The 17,558-nt window shown below is 41.1% G+C and overlaps 2 protein-coding genes across 3 annotated transcripts in view; one reads left to right on the top strand and one right to left on the bottom strand.

Annotated features, from left to right (window-relative positions):
* LOC146322980 (dynein, cytoplasmic 1, intermediate chain 2a) overlaps nucleotides 1–15,739 on the top strand; it is a 33,657-nt gene extending 17,918 nt beyond the window's left edge. For both annotated transcript variants that reach the window (XM_084725157.1, XM_084725156.1), the window contains 11 exons: nucleotides 2,142–2,228; nucleotides 2,435–2,597; nucleotides 2,710–2,809; nucleotides 3,669–3,794; nucleotides 6,768–6,914; nucleotides 7,672–7,785; nucleotides 8,301–8,434; nucleotides 10,894–11,038; nucleotides 13,233–13,373; nucleotides 13,539–13,664; nucleotides 13,957–15,739. In XM_084725157.1, coding sequence (XP_084581283.1) covers nucleotides 2,142–2,228; nucleotides 2,435–2,597; nucleotides 2,710–2,809; nucleotides 3,669–3,794; nucleotides 6,768–6,914; nucleotides 7,672–7,785; nucleotides 8,301–8,434; nucleotides 10,894–11,038; nucleotides 13,233–13,373; nucleotides 13,539–13,664; nucleotides 13,957–14,070 — 1,397 coding nt within the window. In that variant the 3' untranslated portion in view covers nucleotides 14,071–15,739. The remainder of the gene's footprint in view (nucleotides 1–2,141; nucleotides 2,229–2,434; nucleotides 2,598–2,709; nucleotides 2,810–3,668; nucleotides 3,795–6,767; nucleotides 6,915–7,671; nucleotides 7,786–8,300; nucleotides 8,435–10,893; nucleotides 11,039–13,232; nucleotides 13,374–13,538; nucleotides 13,665–13,956) is intronic.
* The window catches only part of LOC146322979 (electrogenic aspartate/glutamate antiporter SLC25A12, mitochondrial-like), a 43,101-nt gene continuing 41,231 nt past the window's right edge, over nucleotides 15,689–17,558 (bottom strand). The window contains exon 18 of the mRNA XM_084725155.1: nucleotides 15,689–17,150. Coding sequence (XP_084581281.1) covers nucleotides 16,943–17,150 — 208 coding nt within the window. The 3' untranslated portion in view covers nucleotides 15,689–16,942. The remainder of the gene's footprint in view (nucleotides 17,151–17,558) is intronic.

Here is a 17,558-nt window from a genome sequence, read left to right as displayed (position 1 = left end):
ATGCCACCTCTGAAGAGCACAAGACAATCCCAGCATCACCATCTGCTTTTGCACCATGCCGTCATCTGGCCAGACCAATGGGACGGGGGCCCGGGCAGCTGCTCCACACCCTCTGCCCCGCTGCCCTGTGGCCTAGAAGGGGGCAACCTGCAACCGGGACACAGAGGAAAGAGCTACACTGACAGCTAGACCCTCTATTGAATGGCTAGAGTCTCATTAACAGTTGGGAGAGACAGGGGTCCCTATGACAACAAGACACCCGCTGCGCTGTGTCCCTTTAACACAAATGACAAACTTCCCCGCTTTAGAGGAGCAGGTTCTTTTTGAAAGGCGACATTGTGCTGACAAACCAAACAAATGCAAGGCGGAGATTGCCGTGTCCATAATCACTTGGTGGAGCTTTTTTTTTATTGAGAAAAGGAAATAATGGAGGTGGAAGATGTAGTAACCAAAAGGTATGAAACATCTCTATGGAGGCATGATCGTTTGTTGTGTGGAAGTTGTTACATTGAATTTGATTTTATTCCCTGTTTACATTTGAAGTTTTGACAAAACTGATATCATAACCAAAATTATTTACAATTTCCTGCACAGAATATGGTTACATTGTCGCTGCAGGCCTTAGTGCTCAGCTTGGATTTGTTGCTCAGATCTGATTTTTTTCAGCTTTTTTGAGTGGCCAGTATCATATTCTAGTGTGAACCAGTCAACAGTCAGTCACCTGCCTGACCTCAATAGAATAATAACAAAGAGGTCAACATGGAGGCCCATGAAGTCAGCCTTTACAGTTTCATTTATAAGTTGATGTGCAGTTGAAGCCAGCAAATTTCTGAGCAGATGATAACGAGGATGAGGAGAAAGAGAGCCAAATTTTTTATTATGGCTTTTTGTGGAGCAAATGGCTGCTACTTCTGTACGGAGGTGTGTGGATGTGGAGTGGGAGCCAGGAGTGGTGGGACTGTGATGTGAATGGCTTCACAGAAACAGATTTCATCCAAAATTTCAGGATGTCAAGGGCTGCTTTTAACTAGGGCTGCCACCTGCAAGTCGAAGTTTTGAATGATCAGCCTGAAACCCCTCAGTCGACTGAGATTCTTCAAGTCGAGGAGGATTTTTTTTCCCTTGTCAATCAGTGTGCATTACAATTACAGGATAAAAGAGATGGAAGCTTACAGAAATGCACAGAGATAGAATGTCAATGAGGAATATTGGGAATCATAAATACATTTTTAAATTAACTGCCACACTTATTAAAAAATGATGTGGGAAGGTGAAACAAGCTGTTGGTAAACCAGTTTCAGCTCATGTTTTCATTGTCATTGTACACAGAGCAACGTAACAGCATGACAGGCTGTAAACTTTACAAACCGAGTCACTAAATCACCACGAACCACACAAACGAACTGTAATGGAAGGATTGAAGAGTGATAGAAACGGAGTGCAGGTGCCACACTGTCAGCCCACAGCGCTACAGCACGCTGGGATTTTATACCTGAACGACAAGCCAGAGAATGCATTTTTACCTTCTCTGACTGTGTGGAAATCTGATGTTTTCACATCACAGAAGATGAAAAAAAGTCATTAAATTGTGAGTCTTGGTGGTAAAACATACTCATGTAAGCTGATATGGGAGCTTCGTGTGGCACTGAACAGAGAAAAAGGAACAAATCTTTGAGTATTCATTTTGAATGCCCAAATCTGATTCAACTGGCAAAATTCTGATTCGGTAGAGCCCTACTTTTGATTACATCTCCACAAAGTCTTGCAGCGACAGAATGACATAAAAGTTGCGTCCCGACATGACTGTTCACATTGAGGTTGCATTGCACAATCAGACCTGTATCTGATTTAGGACCACATATGAAAGTAACCCAAAGAAAAGATTAGATTCCATGTGATTTCTACTTTTAACACTGTCATACAAAACACTCAGATGAATCAGGGTTCACATATAAATCAGATTAGAGTACATTCACATCATGCTGTTTGCACTTCAATGATTAAACAGATCAGACGGTCACAAAAAAAAAAAAAAAAAAATCAGATTTGGGCCATTTTTGCCTGCTGTATGAATGCTGTCCATGTCACTTCAGAGATGTGGTGCATGCATGCAACCTAACACTTCACTTTCTGATCAACAGAGGAAGAAGAAGAGGAAGAAATTGCTCCACCTCAACCCGTAGATGAGATTCAGGCTGAGAAACCAGACCAGAAAGAGGAGGAGGAAGGTACTCCACCACCAGTGATGATGCATAATTGCAATACTCTACTGAAATAAAGCTGCTTCAGTTCTTCTTGGGGTTTTATTATAGTTATTGCTGAGTACAAAGAGGTTTCTATTCCTGTAAAGCAGCACATCACTTTCTGTATCACAAAGGCTATGAGCAGTAGGGCTCCTTGCTGCATTTCAGTATATATGTTTTTCTCTGTGTAGCACCCCCCCATGAGCTGACAGAGGAGGAAAAACTCCAGATCCTGCACTCCGAGGAGTTTGCGAATTTCTTCGACCACAGCACTCGCATTATTGAGCGTGCTCTATCAGAGCATGTGGACCTCTTCTTTGACTACAGTGGTCGTGACCTGGAGGAGAAGGAGGGGTAATAATTGGACAACTAGTGTTTTGTTTTTTGTTTTGTTTTTTTAAACAAACTTGTAATTGGTTTTTGAAGAAGTGTTTTTATTGATTTTGTGTTGCTTTGTTTCCCTCAGTGAAATCCAGGCCGGAGCAAAGCTCTCTCTCAACAGACAGTTCACGGATGAGCGCTGGTCCAAGCATCGTGTCGTCACCTGCCTGGACTGGTCCCCCCAGGTCACTTTTTTTTTTTTTTAAACAACTTTTTCTAATTAAACCAACATTTGAACACATTCTCATCTTTGAAATTGTTGGTATCAGTCCTCAAAATTGATTTTGTGTTTTTGTGCTAAAATAGAAGTAATATGTGCACAATTGTTGCTAACTGGCTGTTGAAACAACTTAGCTTTGCACAGTCGTAATGCTTTATGATTACATAGCTTGAGTTTGACAGCATTTACTTTTAGCCACAAGTCCCTGAGGAAAAGTAAGTTATGTCCCACACAAATTGTCACTTAGTCGGAGGCCGTAATGATTTGTTTCCTCTGGTGTCTAAGGTCATTTAATGCATGATTCTGCAACGACTTCTGACAGTGATTGAACACCAACTCTTTGTTCACACTGTTTACCAGCTCAGAGCGATACTCATACCCTTGTGATTTGATATAATGAATTCACAAACTGTAAATCTGAGATCAGGTCCTTGAAGCAGCAGAGGTTAATGGTTTGTTTACATCTGGGTAGTGTTTCTGCTGTCGTTCTCAGCCTGTGTTTTTAATAGTCTCTTCAGTGGGTTTAAATTTAAGATTCTCAATGAGCCGCTCTGTTTTAGTCTACCACTGTTTCCTCTGTTGCTTTTGGTTAAACTTATGAAAGGAAATAAAAACGTAATTTACCAAAGTTCTTGGGGGGATAGAGCTAATTAAACGAGCCATAAATCTCGAGGAAAGGGTTACTCATTCTTAAAGGCATTCGGCAGCACCGCACAGGGCAGGCGAGGCTCGTCCACATGGAGCCAAGCCTGGGGGGCACGTCTGCCTCCCGCTCACATTCATTTGGACTGTTTTTTTTTTGTTTGTTTTTTTTCTGTCACCAGTATCCTGAACTTCTGGTTGCCTCATACAACAACAACGAGGATGCTCCTCACGAGCCAGACGGCGTGGCCTTAGTGTGGAACATGAAGTACAAGAAGACTACGCCGGAGTACGTCTTCCACTGTCAGGTACGCAAAGCAAATCGTCTCTGCTTCCTTCTCTAACCCCTCCCTACTCGGGTTTAATCCCAGGAAACGGGATTCCTGGGAGTGCCCGTCCAAGCCGCTTCCCATTTCCTGGGAAATATTAGAACTGGAAACAAGGGAAAATGTTTTAAAAAATGTATAATATATAGGAATTTATTTGGAAAATATGTAGACCAAGTTTGCATTCTTAAAACATATTCAGCAGCTGTGTGCATGCGCTGGTGAAAAACACTGAACACTTAAATAGTTGATTAACAAGCACAAAGTGCCATGAAGTCGAACACTTCTGACCATTAATGCAGGCTCTACCATCTAAATTTGACTAACCCAGCAATGTCTGCCTCCAGCTTTGTGTGAAAATACTCAAAATGATTAAACTATGAATATGCTAAGTGTCCCCTCTGTGAACAAAGGATCAAATGTGCTGGAGGTTCAACAAACAGTTTTCTGCAACATTAAGAATCTCAGACAAACTTTCAAGTGAAAGTCCAAAGCATGCAAGAACACTGGAGTCATATTTTATCCAAAACACTTCTTGGAAAAATGATGGCAGAGACGCCAACTTATGAGAGTGAGCTTTTTTAGGGCTTTGCTTTTTAACTTTGAGTGATCAGAGACTTTACAAGGCCGACTTTATCAAACATTACAGCATGCACGGTCCGTCTGCGGGTGCAATTCCCAGTAGCCTCTGAACGCAGCCAGAATATAGCTCAATAGAATGACTCTGAAAATGCCAAATGACTTGCTTTAACAAATTTCCTTTGTTTATACAATGAAAAACTGTAAAATATCACCTTCATGAGGCTGATCAGACAGTGACAGATCACAGGCAATAAAATATAAATTAACATGATTGACATCTTTTTGTGTTAATAATGATAATTATAATACCACCAAATAATACACTAAAGTAGGCAGGTTTGGAACCCATATGTCTCCTTTGTTGCATTTAGTATTACCTGATATATGACCAGTTTGTTTTGGTTTTAGCTGACCTTAAAGACAAGTGCACTTGCTGGTTCACCCAGGACAGTGTGCATCTGTTACTGGAAAAGAAAATGTCTAATTTTCGGGAAAAATATTAATCCCTGCTCCTCACGATCTCACCGGTGGCTTCTTCCTTGACAAGCTTAGAACACCACTAGCCAACTCCTGTTTATTCACCCCTCTCTCCTCCTCCTCTGCCGTCACACCCTGCCCCCTCCTGCGTTCATGCACATTGTGAGTTCACTGTACTGGCATCCACCTCCACCACATCTATCCACAAACACATGTTCGTGAGGCGCCGGAGAAGACCTGTGGCGCAGGAGTTTTGAATGGAATCCGAGCGCTGCAGCAGGATTAAGTGTGTGGGGCAGGGCTGGTTATCATGTGCATCTAAACAAGGGCCCTGTGTTCAGACGAGCTTGCAGGGAGAGCGGCGCTGCTCCTCCGCTCTGCACAGCCCTATTATAATGCCTGCCCCGAGGCTCCTTCACCAAGACAAGTTGAGTAGAACCACATGTCGCTGCCTCCAGAGCGGATGTGGATGCAGGCGTATTGCTCAGATGAATAAAACTGAACAGAAGTGTGAACGCAGTTTTCTCCGTGCCTCCATGTCGGCTCATAATGAGATTTTCCTTAAGCATGCGTCAAGAAAAGTCCCTGTAGAAAATATATTAGGTAGGACTGGTGGAGGGACGAGTAACTAATAAAACTCATGAATCAAGTCATAATCCGAAAATAAATAATAATCATGTTCACCGGCCATGAGGTTTGTTTTGTTTGCACTGTGAGAACTGAGGTACGAGTAATGAAAGATGTATTTTGGGAAAGAGGGAACATGCACAGAGCAGTTTTATAACTTTGAGATGAAGCAGGAAAACAACAGGTTCAAGCTGATGTTTTTCACTCAACTTTGAATATTTCAAGTGTTGCTGATGTAAAACCTCAGCAGTATTTTTCAGCGATTGAGCCAAAACCTGATTTGATACAGTTTTGCCTTGTGGTCAGTTACCACAGTGGAAAATTCAAGTTATGTCAACTCTGCATTTGTGTTTCCATTCATTCTAATCAAACAACAATGTAAAATGCTTAGATTGTTCAGAGTTTGTGCTGGTCTGTGTAAATGAATGCAATTCTTATTTTTTCTGAGTGTAAAAAAACATTTCAAAGAGCATGCATGTTTAGTTTTCATTTTATTAAGCACAGCTCTCTAAAATGAATGCAATCTAATACAACAGTCCTGAAATAAGTGCTAGTTTTATGCTTCATAAAGGTTATAATGTTCAGTTTGTGTTCAAGCTTTTCACAGAGGTTTTGATTCAACTTCTTGATCATTTTGGGGGCTGCAGTTTGTTTGCAGCTTTGCTAAACTGACAAATGTCTTTATTGTTTTGTCCACCTCATTTAAATCAATGAGGGCAGGCTAAATAACAGAAATATTTCTCTGTATTCATTTATTTTTATTTGATTTATTGCTGACCAGACTTCTAAACATGAAAGGGATGGTTTGGGTTTTTTGAAGCGGGGTTGTCTGAGGTATTTATCCGTAGTCAGTATATGACCTACAGTACTCAGTAGTCAGCATGCCCCTAAGCTGATCTAAAAAGATTGACATCAGGTTAAGTGTACACTTTACCACTGTTTTACAAGCCAGAAAATATTCTACATTTAGCATACACTTAAACTGATGTTGATGCAGTATAAGTATCTCATACAACCCCACTTCAACAAGCCCGAATTATCACTTTAAGCCACACTGACCAGCTCTACTACACAGATTTTGTATTTTTGAACTGGGACTGGTCCTTGGTCTTGAAGGTGAACATGCATGACTTGTTCCTGGATGCATTCTTGCCTCTTTGATTGGATGTGACATGATGGTACATTTGCTGGCCTGTCTCACTATAAACATGTACTTTTTCATCAGCAGAGAAACTAAACATTGTCTCTGTTTTTCCCTGTTTCTGCCAGTCTGCTGTTATGTCAGCTGCTTTTGCCAAATTCCACCCCAACGTTGTGGTGGGGGGCACGTACTCAGGGCAGATTGTGCTGTGGGACAACAGAAGCAACAAGAGGACCCCGGTGCAGAGGACTCCCCTCTCAGCAGCAGCACATACGGTACGCTGAGCATCTGACACGGTTTATTTTTAAAACAGCTGTTAAACAGTTGAAAAACAGAATTAAAGCTTCATGCACACCTTCAGTTTCTTGTAGACAGGTTTGTTCGCAGATATAGCCAACACCTACTCGGGTCAGACCAGAGACCTGCGCTGAGCTGAGTTGTCAGGCTGTTCGTCCGACAGGCTGTTTGTATTTAGCCCGTTAAAGGCACATCCCACTGAAAAACATACATTCACAGCTAGTGTTGAATAGCAAATGCTTCAATTTATATTAAAAATACTGACATAAATAAGATTCAAATTTATATGACACCATGATGACAAAAACAGTATTGGACAAATGGAAGTTCTTAGGGTAAAAATGTACTTTCACTCTTAACCTCATGAATTAACCTTCAAATAGGCTGGAGGTTATCATAATACAAAATCAAGAGACATCTTACGGAAACTTTAAAAAATAAAGAAATATTATTAGATTTCATAGAATCTTGTAAAAAGAGTAGAAAATGCTATAAATGTCAGATGAACTTAGAAATATATAAACATGGGAGTGCAAAAAGAATCTAAATAGGTGTTCAATACTTGAACAATAGAAGAAAGTTCATCATTAGTGGACCAGTCAATAGATCTAGTAACAATGAAATATTAAATAGCCAAACCCATCCAACACTCGATAGCAGCTCATAATGTGAAGCTCCAATTAGATGCCTCGTCAGCAACAGAAGAGTAAACTGTGTCCCTCGTTCTCTTTGCAGCACCCAGTTTACTGTGTGAATGTGGTCGGCACCCAGAACGCCAACAACCTGATCAGCATCTCCACCGATGGCAAGATGTGCTCCTGGAGTCTGGACATGCTCTCTCAGCCACAGGTAGCTTACACATAAAACTGTGTGAGGGTTTTTCTCATATTTCGGTATTAAATAAATGACTCATTTAAGATTTAACCATAAAATTTAATTGCTATGTTAATGATACATCACATTTTTAAGAGTGGAGCTTTTACATTTTGTGTCTCTTCAGTCGTCACAGACTTCCTGTCCCTCCCTTTCATGTTAAATGTCAAACATTTTAGACCGACTCCTTCGTTTTTAGCATTCCAGTTTGGTATTTCCCCCGGCTTTTACCCTTATTTTTTCTTCAACTCATTTTTCACTTTCAAGGAAATTAACTTTGCAAGCTGTGTCATTCCATCTGTGCTGCCAAGACCTCAATGTCAAGCTTCAATTTTTTATAGAGTGCTAGTTGAATTTAGATTATACATTAATAAACTGTCAAGTGATTTTTATAGGTTGTGCTTGGCAGAGTGTGTGTTAACATAAAGCCTGAGCAGGGAGCTTGTTAAGGATGTTGTTCCATGCTGCTGCTGCCTCTCCGCCCTCCACAGGACAGCATGGAGCTGGTGTTCAAGCAGTCCAAGGCTGTAGCTGTCACCTCCATGTCTTTCCCTCTCGGAGATGTCAACAACTTTGTGGTGGGCAGCGAGGACGGCTCCGTCTACATGTCATGTCGTCATGGAAGGTGCGTTCACAAAGCAGCTGCGGTCCCCCGGCGTCACTCCCGAACACCGCCAGGAAACTGAGGCGGCTTGTTAGGCCCACCTAGCACCGAGTGTCAAATAAATATAGCCCACTCACTTCCCAGTGCAACGCAAATCCAACACTTGATCTCCCGCTGTTTGAGGTTTCACTCCTGCCCAGTCATCCTGTTTTTCTTTTCCGCTTGTCAGTTGTGTTTGTAAAGGTCGTTCAACATAAACAGGGCACACATGCAGGGGAAACAAATCATTCTTTCCCTGTCCTTCTTTTTTCTTCTTCTCTGGCTGAGAGAGTTTGTTTACAGTCAGTCGTCCCGTGGAGAATTAAAAGTGCAGTTCATCCCACAATGTTCTCATTTAAGAGACTGCTCTCACAGTGGATGGTTCCTCTGGTAAAAGAAGCAAAGAAATGTGGCTTAAATCCGAGCTGCCAGCGAGCAGCGTGCTAGCACCACGCCTAAATGTCCTGCAGTGTGCCCAGAGACCGCAGAGAGGGGATAGCTGCTAGGTTTTGCGCAGCAGAATCACCTCTGTAATTGGGGGAATAATTTTCCACCTCATTTACAATGGTATGATACTCTCATCGCAGTTAATAATGCATAAGCATCACTCATGCTGAGTATTTACCTCTCTACGTTAATTATCAGAGCCTCAGTTGGTTAACAGCTCTGCAACATGTGGTTGAAGGATTGCAGGCACTTTTGCCACCCTGCTGTTAATCACATGATATAAGTAAATGATTAATGTTGAATATACGTCCAGCAGAGGTCCATCTGTGCCTGTTGCTTAGACTAATGGTCAGATTATTTAAAGGTCCAATTTGTAAGATTTACCAGGATATAATGGCAGAATCTGTCAGAAATTGAATTTAATGTGTCTTCATTAGTGCAGGGGTCTTCAACATTTTTTCAGTCCATGGACCCCTTAGCTGATAGAGAGATGGAGCAGGGACTCACTACTACTTACATTGCATTGAATTATTTTTTTCAATACATTTTGACTTAAAAACTTTACAGTGCCTTGGAGTTATTGGAAATGTTTGGATCACAGAGAAACTCTTTGACGTAACAAGACGCTCTCCATTAGCTGTGCAGCTGGCACAGGACTGCTGGCTCAAAAATAAATATTTAAATCTGTCCACGAAAAACAAAAAGCAGCAGATATCTTAGTTACAACAGAACTGAGCAAACAAGGCAGTTTTGTGTTTGTATTTGTGGTATTTATACAGTTTGGGAAATCCCACCATCTCTTGAAAGCATTAACATTTAGCTCAAGTCGGCTGGCTGACTCAACAGGGACTAGAAATTGTCTGCTGATCTTTGCTACGGGTCAGTAGTAAACTAGGTCTCATTATGAAGGATTGAAGTTCTACTGAAGTGATTGTCTTCCAGTCATTAGTCAGTCTGGTTCCAGACAAAAAGTTTTAGATTTTTAGAGTGAATTGCCCCACATTCTGCAGGGGTGGAAGAAGTATTCAGATCCTTTACAGCAATGTAAAAATAGCAAAATGTAGTCAAAGTTTTAAAGTGAAAGTACTGGTGCGGTCCTCTGAATGATATATTATTATATATGGAAGCTGTATGTTGTACCTGCTGGAGGTGGAGCAAGTTGTAATTACTTAATATACAGGGATAAATCTGAGGGCCATGAGATAATTAGTGGAAGAGGAAAGGAGAAAAGTTCTGATACACCAATCAGTTTTCAGTTTTTGACTTTTCTCTGATCTAAACTTCTCTAATCTATCTAATTTTGATATTTGGTGACATGTTGAATCATTTGAACATGTATTGAAATGCAAAAAAATCCCTATATGGTGGATCTGTTATAAACATCTGAAATGTGACCACCTACCTCACACTGCTTTTTTCCCAGATGTAGGAATCCAGAAAGGCAGAAAGCTTTTTTATATTACCCATTGTTTAAAAAACCTCATCTCAAAAGTAATTAAAGTTGTAAAATAAATGTAGGCTCATAGAAGGTAGGTAGAAGGTTTTCCTCTGAAATACAGCAGAATGGAAGTATAAAGTAGCACAAAATTGAAATATTCAAGTTCAAGTGCCTCAAAAATTGTACTTAAAAAACAGTGCTTGAGTAAATGCACGTAGTTACTTTACATGTCTGCTTGGAAGGAGAGGGTGAGAAGAAATGTTTGCAATCTGTAAGCTCATGGTTAGATGCAGACTGGTCCTTTAAATCCAGGAGCGCTCCCTGTTAACCCTTTTGGTCTGTTCCCTCCCTGCAGTGTACAGTTATACTTTATTCAAACATGAATCACAGCTGAGGGTCATTACTCAACACCTGCTGCTTTGGGAAATTAAATTTCATGCTAAATTTAATCTGTCACTACTTTTTTTCACTTACTCTCCTGCTTCGTCTGTGTGTGTGTGTGTGTGTGTGTGTGTGTGTGTGTGTGTGTGCGTGTGCGTGTGCGCGTGCTCTACAGCAAAGCGGGCATCAGTGAGATGTTTGAGGGCCACCATGGGCCCATCACAGGGATTAACTGCCACACAGCTCCAGGGCCCCTGGACTTCTCCCACCTGTTTGTTACCTCCTCTTTTGACTGGACTGTCAAGCTGTGGAGCACTAAGGTATGAGTGACACCCAGCGTAGATGTTTAAAGGTCAAAGAAAACTTCAGGATTATACCAATTCGGATCTCATGTGTGTGTAGGAAAAGTTTCCTCCCTCTGTGTTTTGTGTTTCTGTTGCACTATCAGGGTGTTCAGGGTTAAAATGTGTCTTTTTATGTTGATTTTCAAGTCACATACTTCTATTAAATGAGTATTGATTAAATGTGAAGCCAATCAGAGCAGTCACAATACTCAGCCCTGTTTAGCAAAAAAAAGGTTTCCTCTGATTTAACAAGCCAAAGCTGATGAGATAAAGTTGAGGTAAAAACTGACCAGAGAGAGGTGTCAGAGTTGGTGTTGGCCGTGGTAAAAGTGCGCTCTCATTCTTTGGACAAAACATCACACCATCAGTGTCGCACGTTAACTTAGAAACAAAGAGAGAGAAATGAGGAGACTTGTTGATATTTATGGGAACGGAATCGGGATTTGTTACCACAGCTGGATTCTTTGCACCTGCTGTTGTTTGATTATCAGCTGATAGAGATTCAGTGTCACACTTATACTACCTGCAGTGCATTTAAACAGATTTGTCTGCCCTCACTGCTATGGAACACAGCTAGTGCTAACATGCTAATGGTTAGCAGCTGATAAGAATAAACAAAATCTTGACAGGCAGGGTTGCTACACAACACGGGATTGATTTGAGTGATTTTCAGGTCTGGACAAGTCTTTAAAAAAGGAAGGAGTTTGGAAAAATATTTGTTTCCAGACTATTGACCCTGTTCTGTTTTCTGATTTTAAAAAAATCTGAATTTCTAACAGTAAATTGGTCCTATGTACATTCAGAGTGTTTTTCATGGTTTTCGGAGCAGTTAGCCAGCAGAGCCAAAATTGAGAATGAACTTGATGTCATTGAAAGCGAGGCCAGAAGGTATAGCATGCGACTGAATGACACTTGTACACAGAGTGGCTTCTACGTCTGTACGCCACAGCCTGCACAGCTCTTTTCTAAGTGCCTTAAGACTGAACCAAACCCAGACATCTGTGACCAGATTAGTTTGAATATCTTATACTGAATCACAAACAACCAAATATTTAGCCTGCCTGAACATTAATTTTGGCAGTGGTTTATTTCTCAGAGAGGTTCTGTAAACTGGCTTATCGTTTCTGCATAAAGAAACCAAACCTCTGTGGCTGCGTTCAGTGTTGTTTCCATGGACACAGTTCAGGACCCCAGGCAGACTACAGGGTATAAATAGAAGAGTATAAATAACCCTGATATAACATTGATGTCTCTAAATGACCAACGGAGGTTAATGAGACCTGACTGTTATTTAGAGAATTTTATTTTTGCACTGATGCCATGAAAAATGAATTATTTACATTTTTCCACTCATTTTCAGTTATTTATAAAAGAGATTAAAAAATATGGGGCACCAACTTTCTGCATCCAAGCGTGAACTGAACGACCACAACGGGTAAATGCATGTTTTCTGAGGGCTGGCTTAATGATCCCGAATAAAAAGCCTGGTCGGCAAAGGATTCCACACAGGAAAATATGTAAAATATGGTCTGAAAAATCTACTGAGAAGTCTGGAAATTTGAAATAAAAAATGAGCAGCAACCCTGCTGATGGTGGCACGAAGGCCTACACACTTAATCTAAATATTATTGAAATTTCATGTGCAATATCCAAATCACAGAAGCTGCTATTTCAGTAATGAATAATAATGAAGTGCTGTAGTGATGCAAAGATGCCATGGCCGACAGATCTTGCTCTCCAGATGTTAGAAAATGTTTGTTTGGTACAGACCCCAACAAATGTCACATTGTTGTGATCTTAATAGTTTTTTTATTCAGTGAAAATAAAAACTGTGATGCAAAAAAATAGAATTCCCACAAATCGAATCATTTCAATCACAATATCTGTCAAAATTATATTTATTTATTCATTTATTTATCCATATCATGCAGCTCTAGTGGCACACAGTTCATCCTGTGTGGAACATCAAAGTTTGGGTTTGGGGTGTTAAAAATGTTATGAACTTAAAACATCATCAGAGTTTGTATTCATGTAGCATATTAAGTCATATCTCTATATCACATGGTTATATCTTTGTATAGATACATAAACAGACCTACAGCAAAAAATAGAAACTCTCCATGACTTAAATCATTTCAGTAATGTTTTTTTTTTTTCAATCTTTCTGCAGAACAACAAGCCGCTCTACTCATTTGAAGACAGCTCAGATTACGTGTATGATGTCATGTGGTCTCCGACTCACCCTGCTTTGTTTGCTTGTGTGGACGGAGTTGGACATCTGGACCTGTGGAACCTCAACAACGACACCGAGGTCTCAAACTCCTCCTGACAGCACACAACATCCCTCATCATATCTGAATCATCTGAATCAGACACTTATCTCCTTTTTGTTTACTAATAAAATTCCTTCAGTGGAGGCGCCATAGAAGTTTCTACTCCTCTAATTGGTATTTTTTTTACGTTGGTGTTGTTTTAGGTTCCCACCGCCAGCATCACAGTAGACGGTAACCCGGCGCTCAACAGGGTGAGATGGGCTCATTCCGGCAGAGAGATCGCAGTGGGAGACTCTGATGGACGAGTTTGTGTGTATGATGTTGGAGAGGTGAGCAGGCATGACTCAGCTGTTCGCCATTAAATTTTTCCCAACTGTTCTGTATTTTTATTAATCATAATCACTTAGGCATGTTGTTGCAGACATGATTCAACCTCAAAGCTGCTAGACTTTTGCGATTAATTGCACAACATTTTTTTTTTTTTTTAAGATTGTGTCATGGATTTAACTTAAGGTTTGAGTGTGTAATGAAGCTATTGTCCCTAAATATGTGTATGTAGAATTACCTCTGTTGGAAATGTGAGTCATCTGCCTCTGTTTTGTCCTTCCTGTCCCCCACCAGCAAATTGCGGTTCCACGCAACGACGAATGGACCCGCTTTGTTCGCACGCTGGCAGAGATCAACGAGAACAGAGACGATGCAGAGGAGCTGGCGGCGCAGCGCCTGGCTGCCTGATCTGCTCGCCGTGGACGAGATGTTTAAGGGACCAGTGGTGTGCTTGTTAATAGCAACCCCCGTTTCGATGGAAGGAAAAAGATGACGTTCTGATCAGAAAGAAGTACGGACGGTTAGATTTCTTACACCTTCTTCTTATTTGGACAACTCTGCCTTCTCAGTTAGCTGGACCGTCACCAGTCTTCCTTGGAATAACACAAGCGACAGGGCTATCAACCTCAGACACTAACATGAAGCCATACTCACAAACACACATGCCAGTCGTCCTTTCTTCAGCCAGATGCCTTAAACTTTTAATTTTAATCTTGATTGTAAAAATCCTACCTGTCTTCATTTAGGGCATTTTAACACGAGCCTTAATTTTGAATTAAAGGGATAGTTTGGGTGATTTGAAGTGGGGTTGTTTTAAGTGCTTATCGATAGTGGTAGATTGTGTTCAGTACGCCCCCAAGTTTGGAGAAGCAGAGAGGAGTTTTGGCATAGGAGGCTTACAATGTGCTGCTGCAGACAGAGTCAGCAGCGAGAAATATTAAAAAAAAGTCCAAATCAGTTTATGTGAGTTTTCACTGCTTTACTTTGCTGTCAGACAGTCTTTTCTGATGGAAAATCATAGTTATATAAGCCAAGTATCACTCTCTCAAAACATCCAATCTCCATAGACAAAATGAGCAGTTTTACCTCGCAGGACACAGGAGTTGTTGGTCTACTGCCGCCACGATTGGTTAGTTTGTTTGTGTTATTGTGTAACTTCAATATTTTAAATGGTTAGTTCGGATTCAGCAAACGCACACAATAACACAAACAAACAAACAGATTGAGGCAGCGGTAGACCAGGAACTCCTGTGTGCTGCCAGGTAAAATTACTGGTTTCGTCTGTGGAGTTTGGTTGGTTTGGAGAGAGTGATATTTAGCTTAAATAACTGCGGTTTTCGGTCTGAAAAGGCTCCCGGGCGGCAAGGTAAAGCAGTTAAAATTTTCTAAATAAAAATGTTTGGGGGGAGGGACATGACTCTGGTCTGCAGCAGTTCATCGCTTAGCTTTTGTGATGGTGTCCCTCTCTGATTCTACAAACTGGGTGCGTGCCCTTCGCCATCTACTGTAGGTAATACACTGACTATTGATAAGGACCTCATACAACCCCTCTTCAAATAATCCAAGCTAAGCATTTAAGTTTTTCCACCCAAACAGGTGCTCCACTTCACATATTCATGTAAACACTCACAGCATTTCCACCAAAGTTGTAGTAAAACAATCACGTTTAAACCCAGGAATGTAAACTTCTAATAACTGTAGCCCATGTCGTCACCTCTGTTCCTTTTAGACTTGATATCCTAAATATCCACTTGTTTGTAAAATACTGAAATGTTCAAAATCCAAATGTCTTTCTACTTCTTTGTTCTATGCTGCACCAGTTTTCACTGAATCAGTGCAGCTGGTTAGACTTGAGATAGTTGGAATATCCTTAATGCCTAAGAAGTTGATCACCTATGCTGTAAGTGCTCAGTGATTTCTCAGAGATCTGTATAATGTATGTCGATGGGATCTGAACTGTTTTCCTGAAGAATCTCAAATCCTGGTGTCAAAACTGAGAATGTACTTTTCACACAGTAGAAAAACAAACAGTTTGAATGATTTATTTCAATAAAATACAATAAATACATTTAAATTATTTCCCCAAGTCCCTGGTCTTGATTTCAAAATGAGTACTTTTGAAAACATCTGTACATCCTTGTGTCTCTGAAATGCACCTGACACATGCACACCAAAGCTATTGCACACCAGAAAAAGCAGTTACAATCCTTCATAATGCCATAATGTCCCTCTGTAGAGAAGTACAATATGTACAATAAAGTTGTGCAAGCTATGCAAAGAAAACGCAGTAAAGCCATATTCATGCAGCATTGAAAGTAAGACAACTGCTCAAATGCATTTAATTGAAACTAGACTTGCACCGATTAATCAGCAATGCTCGGAGTCGGGCCGGTTTTCACGTGACAGGCCCTGACTGGTGACCGGCCGGTCAGTGTTACAAATCCGATTCTGTGCCGGTCATTGTCGCACGGTGGTCACGTCATGCGTGCAGCAGACAAACTGACCATGATATTAACACAGTGCTGATAACAGCTACACACTCAGACACATGCTTGTTGAAGCTGGTGTCAGCGACAGATTCCAAGAACTGGATAAAGAGAAGACAGACAGTCTACAACGCGACAGAGCAGCTGACAATGTCGCAGAACAGCCGTAAACTCTCTAGCTCTTCAGGCTAATGTTAGCCAGCAGCAGACTGCTGTTCACAGAGGGACAGTTAAAATCTCACCTCCTGTTCTGGCTGAAGAATAAACAACCTGTGTTAATGTGTCTCCTCAAACATTTTCTCATCCAGACTCGTTTAACTTCTGCGTCTGTTTTTCTCACGGCAAAGTTTTACTGCAGCAAACTGTTGCACCGCGTCAGTCTCCAGTTTGTTTACATCACGTGAAATCGTGTCCCACCGATCTCGTGAGATCACGTTCCCCCGATTCATAATCTTAATATAAAACTATAATAAGACCTGGCTGTAACTTGGAGGACTTTGGAGAAATTTTAAATAGCATTTAATGAATATTTAATAGTCTGTGTCTTATTATGAACATCCAATTTAATTTTTACAAGAAAAGTTGCAAAAATGTTTGTGAATGCTGTCAATTACAGTTCTTAGAAAGACTGAAAATCGGAATCGGCCAAAATCAGAATCGGTAGGTCAGACCCTTCTAAAAATCAGAAATCGGAATCGGCTAAGAAAATCGGTGCATCTCTAATTGAAACGTCGTTCAATGAAACATAATGACCGAAGGAGCATGCAGCCCTCGCAGTCACGATGAGTGACGCTTTATGAAGCCTGTGGCTCTGTTTTGGACTCCGCTGGTTTGACTGTCACATCTGCAGAAGGTTTAAACTTGGGCAGGTGAAGACCGAACTTTCTCTCCACGCCGGCGAAGGTCGCAGCAGCCAGTTGGTAGCCGCCTACATGGTCTGCAGTCACAGAAGGAAGGTCCTTGATTGTGGATTTAGGGGTGGGCACGGAGCCAGCAGGACGACTGGAAAAGAGGCGTAGGGTTAGCGTTATACTTCCAGAAATTAAAGGGATAGTTCAACCCATAATCATAAATACATATGTTCCTTCTTGCCAGTGACGCTAATTTATCCATCTAGATGGTACCAAAACAGAACCAGCTTCCTTGTGATTACCAGAAAAGGGATTGTTATGGCAGTGAATACTGACCTTTTTTCAGATGTAAAAAGCAACAGGAAAAAAAAAAAAAAAAACTAAAATGCCTCCATACTGCTCGTCTAGTGTAATCCAAATCTCCTAAAGCCCCGACCTGCCAAGTTGACTTGAAAGATGTCATTTACACCCTGTTTTTAGCCTCGATCTTCCCTGCAGATCCTCAGCTTGGAGTCACGTTCGTCTGTGCTTCCACACTGTCTGCACTGGGCGTGTGTGG

This window comes from Lutjanus erythropterus, chromosome 8 (assembly GCF_056507025.1).
Source record: "Lutjanus erythropterus isolate fLutEry1 chromosome 8, fLutEry1.hap2, whole genome shotgun sequence".
NCBI classification, from domain to species: Eukaryota; Metazoa; Chordata; class Actinopteri; order Lutjaniformes; family Lutjanidae; genus Lutjanus; species Lutjanus erythropterus.
Note: the sequence above shows the minus strand (reverse complement) of the source record. Positions and strands in the feature narration are given on the sequence as shown.